This window comes from Callospermophilus lateralis, chromosome 3, assembly GCF_048772815.1.
Source record: "Callospermophilus lateralis isolate mCalLat2 chromosome 3, mCalLat2.hap1, whole genome shotgun sequence".
Lineage (NCBI taxonomy): Eukaryota > Metazoa > Chordata > Mammalia > Rodentia > Sciuridae > Callospermophilus > Callospermophilus lateralis.
This window is the reverse complement of record NC_135307.1, coordinates 161119592-161135149: the sequence shown is the minus strand read 5'-3', so window position 1 is coordinate 161135149 and position 15558 is coordinate 161119592. Positions and strand designations below refer to the sequence as shown.

The following is a 15558-nucleotide window of genomic DNA, read 5'->3' as shown; positions in this document are numbered from 1 at the left end:
TATAGAGAGAGAGAGAGAGAGAGAGAGAATGAGATAGAACGAGGTCTAAAGTGAAAAGAAAGCTCCACCTAACTACAGATACCTTGACTCTCCCCCCAAAGATTTGTTAACTATATCCTATACTTACCTTTCAAAACAATTTTCCCTATAGATCAGATTTAAACCCACATATGTAGTAATAAGCACATTTTTCTTTTTAACATATTCACTCTTTTGTTTTCTTTTTCATAGATATTGGAGACCTTCTCCTGCAGACATATCTACCTCATTGTTTTTAGTTGGTTGGTAGATAGTCTTAATTTAGTCAGTCATCTATTAATGACATTTATTTAGAACTAGTTTCCAATAGACACAAACTCCTTCACCTTAGTTCTTAACACAGTAAAATTTTATTACATCACAGCCTTATACTGGTTAGACAGCACATCTTATTTTGGAGCTCTATATATTTCCAGTGTTGGGTAATGAACCTGGGGCTTCACTGCTGAACAGTGATCTACTACTGAGTTACACTCCAGTCTCCCATCGCCTTTTTGTAGCCATGCCATCTGGCCCTTGTATCCTCTAAGGTCACCACAGCAAAAGAGACATGACAAGGAAAGGCTCACAAGCCCTTTAGTACCTGGCACCTCTTTTTTTTTTTTTTTTTTGGCCTGAAAAGAATGTCTGAGGCTGAGAAGTATCAAAGACATCTGGATATTTGGGAAGCATCAGTGGTCTCTGCTACTGTATCAACAATGAACTCTGGTGTCAAACTTCATGAAGAAGGGGGAGACATTATGCAGTAGTTCATTTGAGAAATAAACTGTACATGAACCAGCAATGTGCTCATTTCCCAAATAAGCCAGTATAGTTTGGGCTGAATTATTAGAAGTATAATGAAGGGGCTGGGGTTGTGGCTCAGTGGTAGAGTATTTGTCTGGCACATGTGAGGCACTGGGTTCGATCCTCAGCACCAAATAAAAATAAATTGTCCACCTACAATTAAAAAATATTTTTAAAAAAAGTAGTAGTAGAATGAAAACATGTTAGGACATGACTGTATTTGGCTCAATTCTGGTACTGTATTTTAAGAAAGATTGATATTGACCGTGTCCTGTGAAATGTAGTCAGAACATACAAGGATCTGTAAGTTTTATCTACAAGACTGGCTTCCTTCCCAAAAAGCAGAACTATTTTGTCCTGGAAGAATTTTCAAAGACTTAAGAGAAAAGGGTCATGATTTATAGAGTACAGAATTGTGTTATTCCATGTTGTTCCCAAGGAGAGAAATATAACCAGTTGATGGAGTTTTAGGAATAATTCTGTCACAATATAAGAGAATGAGATAGAACAAGGTCTAAAGTGAAAAGAAGTATTTATTCAAAATTTTGAGATCTTCTTAAGTCAAGCATAAGCCAGATAATAACTGTAAAGAATATTATAAAGAAAATTTCCTGCTTACCATGAAGACTTTATCTAGGAAATCTCTACAGCCCCTTCTCAACTTTGGATATTTTTTTTTTTTAAATGATGAATGTCAAATGGATATTTCTTTTCCTTCTTAAATAGGATACGGATGAAATTCAAGTTAACTATCCTGGGATGTTTGAATTGATGGAAGACTTACAAGGTAATGCATTTTAAACAATTTTTAGACTCCTTTTGAGAGACATATTTTGAGAGTCTACTCTGGCAGGTGTTGGGGTTTCAAATGGAGAAGGCAGACACTTGACAGTTGTCACAAAGATAAGTGTTAAAATATAATTGCAGTCAGTTCTGTGAAGTAGGGGTATATAGGGCTCTGGCTGCTTCTAGAAGGATGGCAGGACTTTTCTAGTGATGATAGAACATATCAGTGACTTTCTTCACAGAAGTTGGCATCTCAGGTTCAGGTACAAGGAAGCAGGTAGTTGGATAGGTTTAGGATCAGGGTTTTATCAAGGATTGATCCTGATCAGAGAGACTCAAAGGAGTCTTGTTTGAGGAAGATGCATTGGGCTGGGTTTTAAAAAAATAAAGGTGGAAAGGGAAGAAAAGTAAGTCCCAGGTAAGGAAAACAGCATATGCAAAGGCCCTTTGTGAGAAAGAATATGACAAAAACTGAGAGGGCATTTTGGCTATACTACAGGGAAGAAGGAAGACATATGATGAAACAGTTGATAAATAGGGGTCACAGAACTTAGGACCTTGTTAAGGTTGTTTGTCCTTACAATGCCCTTTAAAGTGTTTTAATAGGGGGAACACAACATGAGATTTATAGATTGAAAGCAAGAATTGGCAGGTAAACTAATAGTGAGACTTACTGCTGTAAAGCTTTCCAAGAGGTGATGATGATTTATACTAGAGTGGTAGCAATGGAAATTGGGAAAAGAAAATGCATCCCAGAGATATTTAGGAGGGAAATTTGACAGTTCTTCCTATGAATTTGACGTGTGGATGGATGAAGGACAGAAGTGTTTCAAACATAATTGCCAAGTTTTTAGCTCATAACCAGATGGTTGGTACCCTTCACGGACAAACAGTAGAAGATGAATGTGGGTGAGCAGAGACAGTTCTGACAGTTCTTATATTCACGTTTTATGTTCATGTTTGAATATATCAGGTGTGAAGTGCTTTTGGAATATCAGAGATGTCATGTAGGTAGTTGGGTTTATAAGTAGAAGGCCACTGGCATGGTTAAAGTTGTGAGTCATTTGTGAAGCAATTTCCTGGGATAAGAGCATGGAATGAATAGGGAAAGTTCCTTGGTACTGACCCCTAGGAGCCTTATATAACAGCCAGGTAGAAGTATGAGCCTACAAAATGACTGAGAAGGAATAGCCAACAGAAATGCCAGAAAAGTTTTAGAATTCCTTGAACCAAGGGAAAGGGTTGCAAAACAGTAGGAGCACTCAACAGCATCAAAAGCAAAATGCAGACTGAAAGAAAAATTCACTAGCTTTAAGAACTAGAAGGTTATTGGTGACTTTGGTGAGAGTTCCTTTTTGAAGTTAGGGTAGTAGAGTAGTAGTGGTATTGGGAGTAGGTTCAGATATAAGTGTAAGGCAAGGAGCAAGAGAGAGCAGATATCTTCTGCTCAAGAGGTCTGACTGAATAAGTGAGGTATGAAAAGGTTACAACCTTTGGGAAAAGAGAAATAGAGGATGAGATGAAGGGTTGTTTTGTTTTGTTTTGTCCTGAGACTCGAGTTTATTTAACTGCTGAGTGTAAGAACCCAGGTTCTTCCATAGGAGAGATGACTCCAGAAGAGAGAAGATGATAATGGTGATATCAGGTTCAGAGAAGGTAGAATGAGATAAAAAGGATGGAGTTGACATTGGATAAGGGGAGGGACAGTTTTATAGAAGGAAGGAAAGTCTAATCTCATGGGTTTATCTTTTTCAAACAGAAAGTGATTACCATATGTTGAGAATGAAAGGATCAAAAGTTAGAGAATTGTGTGGAAAAGATTCAAAATAGTCATTGGAAAGAAAGGGGAGGTAAATCAACCAGGACAAGTTACAGAGTTTGAAGGGTACATTTGAATTTGGTCAGATACATCTATAGTAGTTGGTAACTGAGAATTAGACACAGATAAATAGATATAAGCAGGGTTAGTTTGGGTTGGGATTTTGCTTGGTGAGAGTGACAAAGACAAAAGCAAAAGATATAGCAGTAATGTAACTGAAATGATTAGCCAAAGAATCTAGACTGGAGAAAAAAGGAAATGGGGGTGGGGGCAAATGAGCTAACAAATTGGGAGAAAGAAGCCATGCAGTGGCAATTCTAAAAGCAGTTAGAGAATGGTCGTGGTTGAAGTACCTGAAAATCCTGGAGGAATAGAAAGATATGGTCAGAAAATGGGATGTTTGATTTGGGAAGTAAAATAATGATAGTAAGTGATAACTCTCAGGCTGGGACATACCCCAGATACAAAGACAGAGGTAGGGTAATAGAAAATTTTACCAAAGATGAGTAAATTAAAAAATCTTAGAGGCCATAGAATTTGATGATTATTAACATTGAAGTTATCCAGGATGGTGGCAGGACTGGAGTTTAGGGAAAAATTGAGCCAAGTGTTTAACCCTTTGATGAAGCTGTTATGTTTGACAGCGAGCAGGAGTGGGAGGTGGTTATGGCCAAATGTTATGGAACTCAGCAGGGTGTTTCAGAGGGTGGAGGAAGTAGCAGCATGAAAGAGGCTCTGGGGAGCAGCAAGGGCACAAACTCCTACCTCCCAACTCCTAAAGAGGTGAGGTATACAAGCCGCTTGAGAAGGCTGCTGGAGAAATGATTTTCTCAAAAGTGACCCTCAGCTGACCTCCTTTGTGAGAATTTGTGAAATGCTTTCTTTTTCACTAAGGGCATAGAAATTTTGATGAATGGGAGAAGCTAGAGGAATTAAATGTGTATTCCGTGAAACCAGAATTATACTTACATGGGGTAGCCTTTATATGGTCCTGGAAAATTATAAAATAAATTAAAATAGGATGATAAAAATACCTACCTATTTTTTATTTATAGATTTATAGTTTTGTTTTGCAAGCATTTCTGTGCTTGCTTCCTTCAGTTGTCCTCTTGATAACTACTTTACTCCTGTATTACAAATGAGAAAAGAGAACACTTAACTGTTAGTGGCAGAGTTGGGACCAAACTCTTGCTTCCAGTTCTTGCTTTGGTGCTGTCTTAATTGATCCTGTTGGCTTGTAGTTGTCTATTGGTAATAAGGTCCGTTTCACGCATTGTCTGGCTTGAGTATCGTGCTCTGTCAACTTTACAAGCAGAAATTGAGTAGCTGAAAACATCATTTTAGTCACCTTTTATATATAGTGCAGAATTGGAATCCTATAGGTACATGCTCAAAATGTTAGAAGATCAGTAAAAAAAATCACAAAACCCTCTTCCTGAGTATTGCCCCCAAGTACTAAAACTCACCCTGATATAATCAGGGAGCCCACTTTATCCAAAGCCTTAGAGATGGTAGTGAGCTGATTATTTCTCATTTAGGCTCCAATGATAAAACTGTTCTTCAAATAATGGTATTTATTTTTGTTCTGTTCTATAATAAATGCTGTACTCATGATTCATTTCAAGAAAGAAAAGAGACTAGAAATTAGACCTATCAGTTGGAAAAGGTTACTGCCCACTGATTTTAAAATATAGTTCTTATTCTGTGCTTAGTACAATTTTCAGATATCCTGTTTTTACAGGTGCATAGTTTGAGGCACAGAAATCTTTTGTCTGTGCTCACATTAAATGTTATACTTTGAATCCAAAGTCCTTACTGCATACTTGATATGTGTATATTTTTTTAAAAAATGAAGTTGGCATATGTGTTCAGTAAAATTCACTAGTCTTATAGGTAGAGCTGCTTGCATTTTTAACCACTTTCCAATTTATAGAACATTTCTAGCTCCCCAGAAGTTTGCCTCAGGTCCCTTCCCAAGTGGCAAAACTTTCCTCTAACCTTTATAAATGAGTCTGATATTTTGAGAACTATTCCTAATATTTACCTTTAAGAGACTTTGTCAGTTCTTCTCTTTTACTGTAGAACTTTTACAAAAATCATGTACTTGAGTCTTTTTTAAAATTTTTTGGTGGTACTAGGGATTGAACCTAAGACCTCATACGTACTAGATAAGTGCTCCACCACTAAGCTACCTTCTCCAGCCCTTTATTTTTTTATTTTGAGACAGTGTCTAGCTGAGTTGTCCAAACTGACCCAGAACTCGAGATCCTCTAGCTTCAGCCTCCTCAGTAGCTGGGATTACAGGTGTGTACCATGACATCTGGCACACTTTGTTCTTTTATGTCTATAATCCATAAGAGGATTAAGAGGAATTATCTAAAGATAACTTTAAAAAGTGATATGTAACAAATTGGATATAAACATTAACTGATGCTTATTATATTCATTAACTTAAATTTATTGAGTGTATACCATGTGCCAACCACTGAGCCAGTAGCTGATATTCTAGAAGAGAGAGACAAACAGACCCATCCACAGAAATAGACAAGCCTTCAACTGTAAAAATGAGAGAAACATAAGGAAAAAGCCCTAAATATGTCTAGGGAAACTTTTGCAAAAAAGGCAGCACCTAAATTATAATGAATACACCAGAAGTGGTCTGCTTTGGTTGGGGGGGCATGTATTCTACATCTAGGATACAACTAGCTCTAGCTTCTGTAAAATTATGGAGTCATAAGAAGATATGCAGATTCTTCACTCTCCCAATGAAAACACTATACAGTAACTTAGCATTGCTTGGGTATGTAGAATGGGGAGATGGTAGGAAACAACAGAGCATCAGAGATTTCTGTGAATTTTCAGTTGAGCCTTGTAGTATCTTGGAAGAATGTTGCCTAAAGATGAATAGTCAGATTAGTGTGTTAGAAAGCTCACCATCCAGCATCATTAATGAAGAAGGTAAGACTATATATAAGGGAACTAAGGCACAAAGAGAAGTTACTATTCAAGATAATGTAGTTAGGAATTATACAGGCAAGCAGCCTAAGTCACGTGACTTTAAATCTCAACCACTCTGCCATGTAAAATGTCAGAAGCAGATAGGATGGGGAAAATGTTTATGGCAGATAGGAGGAGCCTAGGAGACTTCAGATATGCTCCTTTGCTGACTAGAATGTTACCTTCAAATTGGTTTTTGTGTCTTATATTGGTGTTATACTTTTTTCTCAAAGGTTGCACTTGTGTCTCATTTAAGCTACCATTATTGTTAATTCACAGAAAAAAAAAAGTCCAGAATGTTACTAATTTTACAAAACATGTTACCTATCAACTGATGAATGCATGAGAAATTTTCAAGGCTTTCACAGTGGTTTTAAGGTAAGTTCACTTATTGTTTTTAGGCAATATCAAGTATTGTTCCTGATAAACTATCATAAGGTTTTTTAATTTTAGTAAGCAGTTGAACTTAACCTTAAAAACACTGTGAGAGTTTTAAACAGTTATTTGCTGGCTTGATTCTTCTGTTATCCCAAAGCCCAGAATACTTCTGAAGTAAGAAATATTTTTCCTAGGTAGTCTTCAGTAAAGCTTCATCATAATATATTATATGTCATTCCATTTTAAAGATATCAAAATTGAGCCTAAGAGAGGTTAGATCACTTTGTCTCAGGTTATAAAGCATTATGATCCCAAAATATGGATTCTTTCCACTACTCTACACTGCTTCCACAAAGAAAGTAAGGCAGTGTGTTTCTCTTGTGAGGGAAGAGTGAACTACTATAGCAGCAGTTATCACCAATGCATATGGCAGTGCTCTTTGCATTTCTCCATGGCTGATCTGGGCCAGACCTGCAGAGACAGCATATGTCTAGTAAAGTTAACTAGTATATCCAAGTATTGGTTGTTTCAAAGGCATTTTAGAATGTCTGATGCATCACATGTTTACATTAAAAAACAGAGTTAATCTGGCTTCCTCTCTTCTTGTCTATATCTACTCTGTAAGTAAGCCAGGGCAATGGGAAATTAAACAGAAATGAAAATATATTCTTCATCAGCAATAACTCTTCCAATGTAAGTCTCAGTTTATGTTTACTTACTATGTAAGAGAATGTTTTAAAATTAAATTATGTAGAAGCCTTTAGAAGTCATCTAGTGTGGTCACCCTGAAGACCCAGAGTAATAGTTCTAAAATAGTCCAATTGCTTCTTGACAGCAAGAATAAGCTCCACATTTTTCTTGATGATTAATCTACTAGTTTATATCTATCGTTCTTCATGAATTGATGCAACTAAACTCAAAGGATATAGGATGGACTTAGAATCAGATTCATTATTTTAGAGGATAACAGGAACCTTCTGAGATTGGAAAGAAGAAAAAGGTTTAGTTATTGCAGCTAACTTGTTGATTGTTTTTAATAAAGCTGTTGAAAACTTAGAAGATTATTATTTTTAATCTATTGAATCCTGATATTGAGTTCATTCTCGATTTGCGAAAGTAGAAAAAACAAAAGTAAGAAACTGACATTTGGGGCTGGGGATGTGGCTCAAGTTGTAGCGTGCTCGCCTGGCATGCGTGCGGCCCGGGTTCAATTCTCAGCACCACATACAAACAAAGATGTTGTGTCCGCCGAGAACTAAAAAATAAATATTAAAAAAATTTAAAAAAAAAAAAGAAAGAAACTGACATTTGATAGTGTAGTAAAGTTTAATGTAAATAGTAAATAGAGATAGGCACAGTGGTGCATGCCTGTAATCCCAGCAACTTGGAGGGCTGAGATAGGAGGATCACAAGTATTAGACCAGCCTTAGTAACTTAGTGAGGACATAAGGTACTTAAGAGACCCTGTCTCAAAAAAATTTTTTAAAAAGGTATGGGGATGTGGTTAAGTGCCCTGGGCTCAATCCTCAGTACAATAAATAAATAAAAGAATAAATAGAATTTTCCTTTTTTAAAATTCTTTTCATTTTGAAGACTGGATCAAAATGTAGTCTTTTATAGTAATTTTGTTTATATATTTAAAAAAATCAAATATGCAACATTAACTTTTAACAAATAGTAGAATAAGGGCTGGGGTTGTACCTCAGTGGTAGAGCACTTGCCTAGCATGTGTGAAGCACTGGGTTCAGTCTCAGCACTGCATATAAATTAAATAAAGATCTATCAAAATCTAAAAAAGTATTTTAAAAAAAGAAATAAAGGACATTTAACAAAACAAATAGGGCTAGGGTTGTGGCTCAGTGTTAGAGTGCTCACCTAGCACTTGTGAGGCCCTGGGTTCAATCCTCAGCACCACATAAAAACAAATAAACAAAATAAAAAGATATTTAAAAAAACCAAATAGTAGAATAATATCCTACTCTTAACCATCAACTTTAATGAAAGAAGTCTAAAAATAAATTTTAAGATATTAAGAGAAGTGTCTCTGAAAAGAATGCTTACATTTTTGGCTTAGAAGGAATAAGGCATTGTGGCATTATCCTGTCCTTTTTAAAAGAATACAACTAAAAGGCATTCTTAGAAAGGCACTTATCAATCCTGATGACTCACCTGAGGGGCCAGTCACCTTGCTTTTGTCAAGCTAACTTATTTTTAGACTAGTGTTAGTAAGAAAAACACTATGGGGTTTCCCTCCTAAAAATTGATTTCTTTACCTGTCTTAATATTCAAGAGGCTTCGAATAATTGTGCTTAAGAATCAGGCACCTATAATCTGAAAGTGAAATGAGATTTAGGTTATTGTACTATACATGACAATCAGAGACTGAGGATAGATTCATTTTTGGATAAGATATGTTAAATCAGTGATATTGAGCTGTTCTGAGTATTTGCTGTTTTCTCTCAAATTGCCTTTGATATATTTTTAGGTATGGGTGAGAGTAACTGTTCTTGGAATAGGAAAGCCCTGCTACACAGAGAAACAATGCTGGCAGCTGCAGCGGTTTACGGAGGTAAAGGATTGGCTGCTTTTTCCACCTGGGCCATGTCATATTAATTCCCTTAACATTGCCAGTGCTTTTTTGTTAACTGTTAAGTACCATCAGACTTCATGTTCTTCTTCTCGGATATATAGATGCAGTAGCTCTGTATCTTTTTCCAAATAACCCTTATCTGCTTTTTGTCAGTCTCTCCATGCTAAGAATTTTTTGTGTAAGGCATTCTAAGAACCCTGCAATTGCCATATTTCACTACATAATCGTATCAGATTTTGTGCCAAATTTTTTTTGCAAAAAAAGTGCTAGTATCACTTAAAAATCATTTGTGGGCTGGGGCTGTAACTCAGTGGCAGAGCACTTGCCTCGCATACGTAAGGCACTGGGTTCACTCCTCAGCACCACATAAAAATTAACAAAGACAACTACAATTTTTTTTTTTTTAATTTACTAAAACTGTCTTTGGATGCACAGAGTAGGATGCACAGAATACTTGTGAACATACATTAATGTGGTGGTGATGATTATGCAGTGAAATATGGTATCCTAGTACCCATTTATCTTTGCAGGAGGTGAGTTTTATTGAGCAAATTTTTTCCCCACTTGCATTTTTTAAGACTTTAACTATTACTTGTCTTTATAGAAATGTACAGAAATGAAGATGGTTCAGTACCTGCCACATACCAGATCTATTACATGATAGGATGGAAGTATCATGATTCTCAGGTAACATTATTTCTGTTTATTTTTTATTGTTTATTAACTTAGGGTGGGTTTTCTTATATGAAAAGATTAAGGGAATAAGGACTATATATATGTACTTCTAATATCTTGAATCTTTATCATTATTTTCAGGCAAGACCAGCTGAAAGAGGTTCTGCAACCGTGTCATTTGGAGAGCTAGGAAAATTAAACAATCTTATGTCACAGACGGAAAAGTCACAATAAATATTTTATTCAGTGTTACTATAGTCCAGAATTTTCATCAGAAATCGATAGTCTTCACATAGAAAATTATTACATTTTGAAGCAAGGAGCAATCTATAAATCATTTACTGGCTGAAATCAAGTAATTAGAATAACTCAATACCACATCTATATTTTGTAAGCATTGCAGGGTCACATTGTTTTTATTTTCATAAAGATGCTTTTATCTAGGGATTTGGATCTTTTTTGCCTGTTCAACCTAAGAGAAAGAAAATGTTTTCCTTGAAAACCTATAAATTTTGATTTGATGGGAAAACATTGCTCATGCTGGCATTTTTGTACCTTTTCCTCCTCTGTTCTTTTGTTACTTCTGTGGGAGGACCATAGCCATGGAATGAGAGGAAGAACATGAAAGATCCTTTAGAGTTCTGTCCCATTTAGAATGAAAACAGACTTTTTGTCATGACTGCTATAAAATTTGAAAAAAACAACAACCTTGATATTAAAATGAAACTGAAGACTGAAGGATATATAAAATACTTAAGCCAAAATTATTTGTCAGACTATTTTCTTTGCCTTGAAGAGAAACAAGATTATGTGCCTTTTTAAGAGCTGCTGTGTAATTTTGAACTTTAGAAGAACATGTAGTTTTTTGAATCCCTCCTTGCCCTTTTCCCCCTTTTTAAAAGCATGTGAATTCTAATCTTTCTTTGTTTTCACCTCCATGGTCAGGGTGGAACCACCATGGTTTTATATCCCACCCTACCTTAGGAAAGAAGAAAACATTTTAAAGAGTTTCAGAGACAAAATCACATGTATAAAAGTCTCTATGCAGTGATTAAATTAGCTGTTATTTTTAGACTTTCCTTTGTAATTTCAGACCTTTAGTAGTACCATGCTAATTCATGTTCACTGACCATTGTCATCTAAGTTTCAGAAGTATTTGGAAACAGTCAAGCTCACACATCTTAGAATCAATGGGAAGAAGATAGTGGTAAAAAGAGGAAGCGAGGAGGAAGCTGGAGAACAAACAAGAGTGAGTGCCAAGTCCATTTTCTTCAGTTAGTGGCAAGCTATTTTGCTTGTCCCAGCTTCCTCTTCAGCCTTAGGTAATTTATGATACTATTTACTTATCTTTTTCCTCTCAGTCTCTCTCCCACATGCTTACCCTTCCTTTACCAAAGAAGTACCAGGCTCTTTATGAGTGGGGGCTGTTTTACCCTGCACAAAGCCTACTAATTTGCACATAGTAGATATTCACTTATATTTTGAATTGAACTAAATTACATGAAAAACATGTCTTTCCAAAGATTAAATTATAGTTAAAAACCAAAGTTTTATAGGAGAAAAACTTGGGGAAAATCTGATATTTGAAATATCATGTTCTTGGTAGCTTTCTTGTTTTATTTTTTTTTTGTTTTGTTTTGTTTTATGTATGTGTATATATGTGTGTGTGTGTGTGTGTGTGTGTGTGTGTGTGTGTGTGTGTGTGTGTGTATTTTTTAAGTTGGACACAATACCTTTATTTTATTTATTTATTTTTATGTGGTGCTGAGGATCGAACCCAGTGCCTCACATGTAGGCAAGTGCTCTACCACTGAGCCACAATCCCAGCCCCTATTTTTGTTTTTAACACAAAATGAAAGAAAGTACTAATGAAGTAGAATTTGGGAAGTTGGGTTTTGTTTTTTGTTTTGGGGTTTTTGTTTTGTTTTTAGCTTAATTTTTGGAATTTGAATAGAACAACAACAACCTTGGTATTAAAATTAAACTGAAGACTGAAGGATATATAAATTCTAGGTATTTATGTTTCCAAAAGGACACAAGTTGACATGCATTAATTTTTTAAAATATTTTTTTTAGATGTCGATGGAATTTTATTTTTATTTATTTATTCATATGTGGTACTGAGAATCGAACCTAGTGCCTCACACATGCTAGGCAAGCACTCCACCACTGAGCCACAGTCCCAGCCCACATTAATTTTTGTTTTTAAAGAATACATACAAAACTGTTAAGTGATTATTGCTGAGGAACTAGATGTGTCTGTGTCAGTCATTCTGTTTGAATGTCTGTCAGGGGATGGAAAAACTAGGAGGAACACTTATACCTGTTAGATTTTTACCTTTCTGTAAATTTGGATTTTTTTTTTAAACCAGGAATGTTACTTTTGTTTGTTTAATAGCAGTAGGGTATATTTGGACAGTGAGGTGAGACTGGAGAGGAATCTACTTGGGCTTTCTCAAAAATAAGCTCCATTAGTTTGAAAAAAATAAAAGAATTAACACAACTAAGTGAGGACTCCTATTGTTTAATGTGATTGGCAGTAATGGAATTCTTTTAATGTGAGTGACAGAGGTAAAATTAGTTTTTTAGTTAATAGCTACTTGAAGTATTTTATCAAGCTTTAATTGTATGGAACTTGAGGAAATTCATTTTTCTGAACAGAAATTTTTTTCCAAATCATTAGATTTCATTCTTTTAAGCAACAAAATGTGTTATTAAAAATCTTTCCAGGGCTGGGGTTGTGGCTCAGTGGTAGAGTGCTCACCTAGAATGCATGAGGCACTAGGTTCATTCCTCAGCACCACATAAAAATAAAATAAAGATATTGTATTCAAGGGGCTGGGATAGTAGTCCAGTGGTAGAGCACTTACTTGCCTAGCATGTGTGAGGCATTGGGTTTGATTCTCAGCACTGCATATAAATAAATAATAAAATAAAGGCCCGTTGGGGGGAAAAAATTATATCCACTTAAAACTAAAAAATAAATATTTTTTTAAAAATATTTTTCGAGGCTGGGGATGTGGCTCAAGTGGTAGCGCACTCACCTGGCATGTGCAGGCACTAGGTTCGACCCTCAGCACCACATAAAAATAAAATAGAGATGTTGTGTCCACCGAAAACTAAAAAAATAAATATTTAAAAATTCTTTCTCTTTAAAAAAATATTTTTCAAAACTTGTTACATTTTTAATGGCATGTAGAAAATAAACATTTCTTAATAACCCCACAATTATTATCATAAATTCAAGTTGTATTTTATTGTTTTTTCCCAAACTGTCTGACCCTAATAATGATTTGGTTTGTTTTGTGTCTCTGTTCCATACACTTCTTATTTGTTGTCAGTTTTCAGTCTTAACAGTTTAACAAAAATGAACTTAACTGAATCAGGTTTTGCCCTTTCTGATCTGCTTTAAGATTAGAATTCAGGCTGGGCATGGTGACGCACACCTGTAATCCTAATGACTCAAGAGGCTGAGGCAGGAGGATCACAAGTTCAAGACCAGCCTGGGCAACTTAGCTAGACACTTTCCCCCCAGCTTTTTTTTTTTTTTTTTTAATTTTACGGGATGGGGGTATAGTTTGGTAGTAGAGCATCCCTAGTATTCAATCCCCAGTACCACAAAAAGAAGAAAAAAATATAATTCGGATTGGAATGTTTCTAGGATTTGTGTTTATGGTTGTCAATCTAATATAGGACTGCAGTGTGTGCTCACTGTGGTATCTGTTGGATGCTGGGAAACTTGCAGAATTGTTTCCTGGTTCTTAGTGATGTTTTAAGTTGTTGGCCTAGAGAATTCCAAAGGTAGCAGTATATATGAAAGTTAGATTCATAAAACAAAGATTGTTTGCTTTACAGAAAGAATATAGTAATTGTTCAGATTGAAGCTACCCTTGTACATCAAGTATGTGACATGATTATAAGAAGTTATAAATGTGTAATTCAGAAAGCATCTGTGAAGTAAGTTTGGTTGTTTTTCAAACCCTTTTAGTACCATTTTTATCCACTAGGTGGAAACAACTACAGAATGGACTACATTGAAGACCTTGTATTACAGTTTTTATACTGATTTATGCAGAACTAGAATGAAAGTATTTTACCATGAATTGGTTTCTGTCTAGGAAAGAAATTAATATTTATACATATTTGTAAAATAGAAAGATATTTTAAGCAGGATTATTATTTTATTCCTTTGTGTACTATTAGTAGCCTCTCTTGCCTAATAAATGTTTGAACTCAGGAAAGGGCAAGAAAGAATTTTCTTGCTGTTGTTAATTAGGTTTAGTTTAAGGAAACTAAAACTAATCATAAATGAACCTGTACTTCCAAAAATTGTATTTTAGTTTTCCTCCTAGATACTTTATAAATAATCTTAGTGGTTTAACAAAAAAAAAAACAAAAAACATTAAATTAAAAATAGAATAAGGTACGCTGGGCCCTGGTAAGTTTTATTAACAAATAATAAAATAATGCTTTGCTGTCTCTGGTGGTTTTAAAATCTATCCACAAATTTTTTTATATGCTTCTCTTTAAAAAATGGAGCTTTGTATGGGGATCTAGTGACTTCCTCCCAACAAATAGAATATGGAAGTAAGAGTGTATCACTTCTAAGACTCAGTAATAAAAGGCATTGCTTCCTCCTTACTCTCTCTTGGATCATTCACTCTGAGAAAAGCCAACTGCCATATTATAGGTCAGTCAAGCAGCTCTCTGGAGAGATGCAGAGGGTAAGAAGCAGAGGCCTCCTGTCAAAAGCCAGTTTGCGGGAAACTTCAGACGATTGTGATCAGAATTGATGTTTTGAATACAACCTCGTGAAAAGACCCTGATCCAGAACCACCCAAGCGAATCTGTCCCCAAATTTCTTACCCAAGAAACTAAGATGAGTGGTGTGTGTGTGTGTGTGTGTGTGTGTGTATGTTAAGCCATTATTTTTTAGAGTAATTTGTAACATAGTGGTGGATAACTAATACACTCTCTGATTGGGTGTGAGGGTATGCTGAATTGTAACTTTAAATATAAAATACCCTACTTATTTAAGATTAAGTAAAATTAATATAAACTACTTTATTACATTTGTTCTCAGAGAAGACAGGCCTAAGATAGTCTTGCCTAGAGGTTTGATTCCATGGTATCTTGAAATAGAACTATCCTAACCAATGTATGTGTAGTAAGCCTCAAATTTCATTTACTAGAACCATTAGGATCAATTTTCTTCAAGTATGATTGAAGCAATTTTCAAAATAAAAACTGAATTTGGAAATATTCTGACCTTAAGAATACAATAAGCTACATAGCTGTACCTGGATTGCTCAGTCTGTTTTCCTTTTTCCTTAGCTGTTGAGTTGCTGACAGCTTATTATCAGGACGATCTTTTGACACTGCACACTTATCAGGCTCTCAAACAAAACCGTGCTACAGAACTAGTATGGACTTCATTACTGAAACCAGGCAAAGGTTAACTGCCTGTACTTTCAAAATGATGATCAGT

At 35.4% G+C, this 15558-nt stretch overlaps 1 protein-coding gene across 3 annotated transcripts in view; it reads left to right on the top strand.

Annotated features, from left to right (window-relative positions):
- Ndufaf5 (NADH:ubiquinone oxidoreductase complex assembly factor 5) overlaps nucleotides 1–10322 on the top strand; it is a 30316-nt gene extending 19994 nt beyond the window's left edge. For 2 of the 3 annotated variants that reach the window (XM_076851504.1, XM_076851503.1), the window contains 4 exons: nucleotides 1552–1612; nucleotides 9291–9374; nucleotides 10000–10082; nucleotides 10212–10322. In XM_076851504.1, coding sequence (XP_076707619.1) covers nucleotides 1552–1612; nucleotides 9291–9374; nucleotides 10000–10082; nucleotides 10212–10304 — 321 coding nt within the window. In that variant the 3' untranslated portion in view covers nucleotides 10305–10322. Of the gene's footprint in view, nucleotides 1–1551; nucleotides 1613–6706; nucleotides 6806–9290; nucleotides 9375–9999; nucleotides 10083–10211 lie in introns of those variants that run through there. The other variant, XM_076851505.1, reaches the window with a different exon arrangement.
- Nucleotides 10323–15558: the final 5236 nt, after the last annotated feature.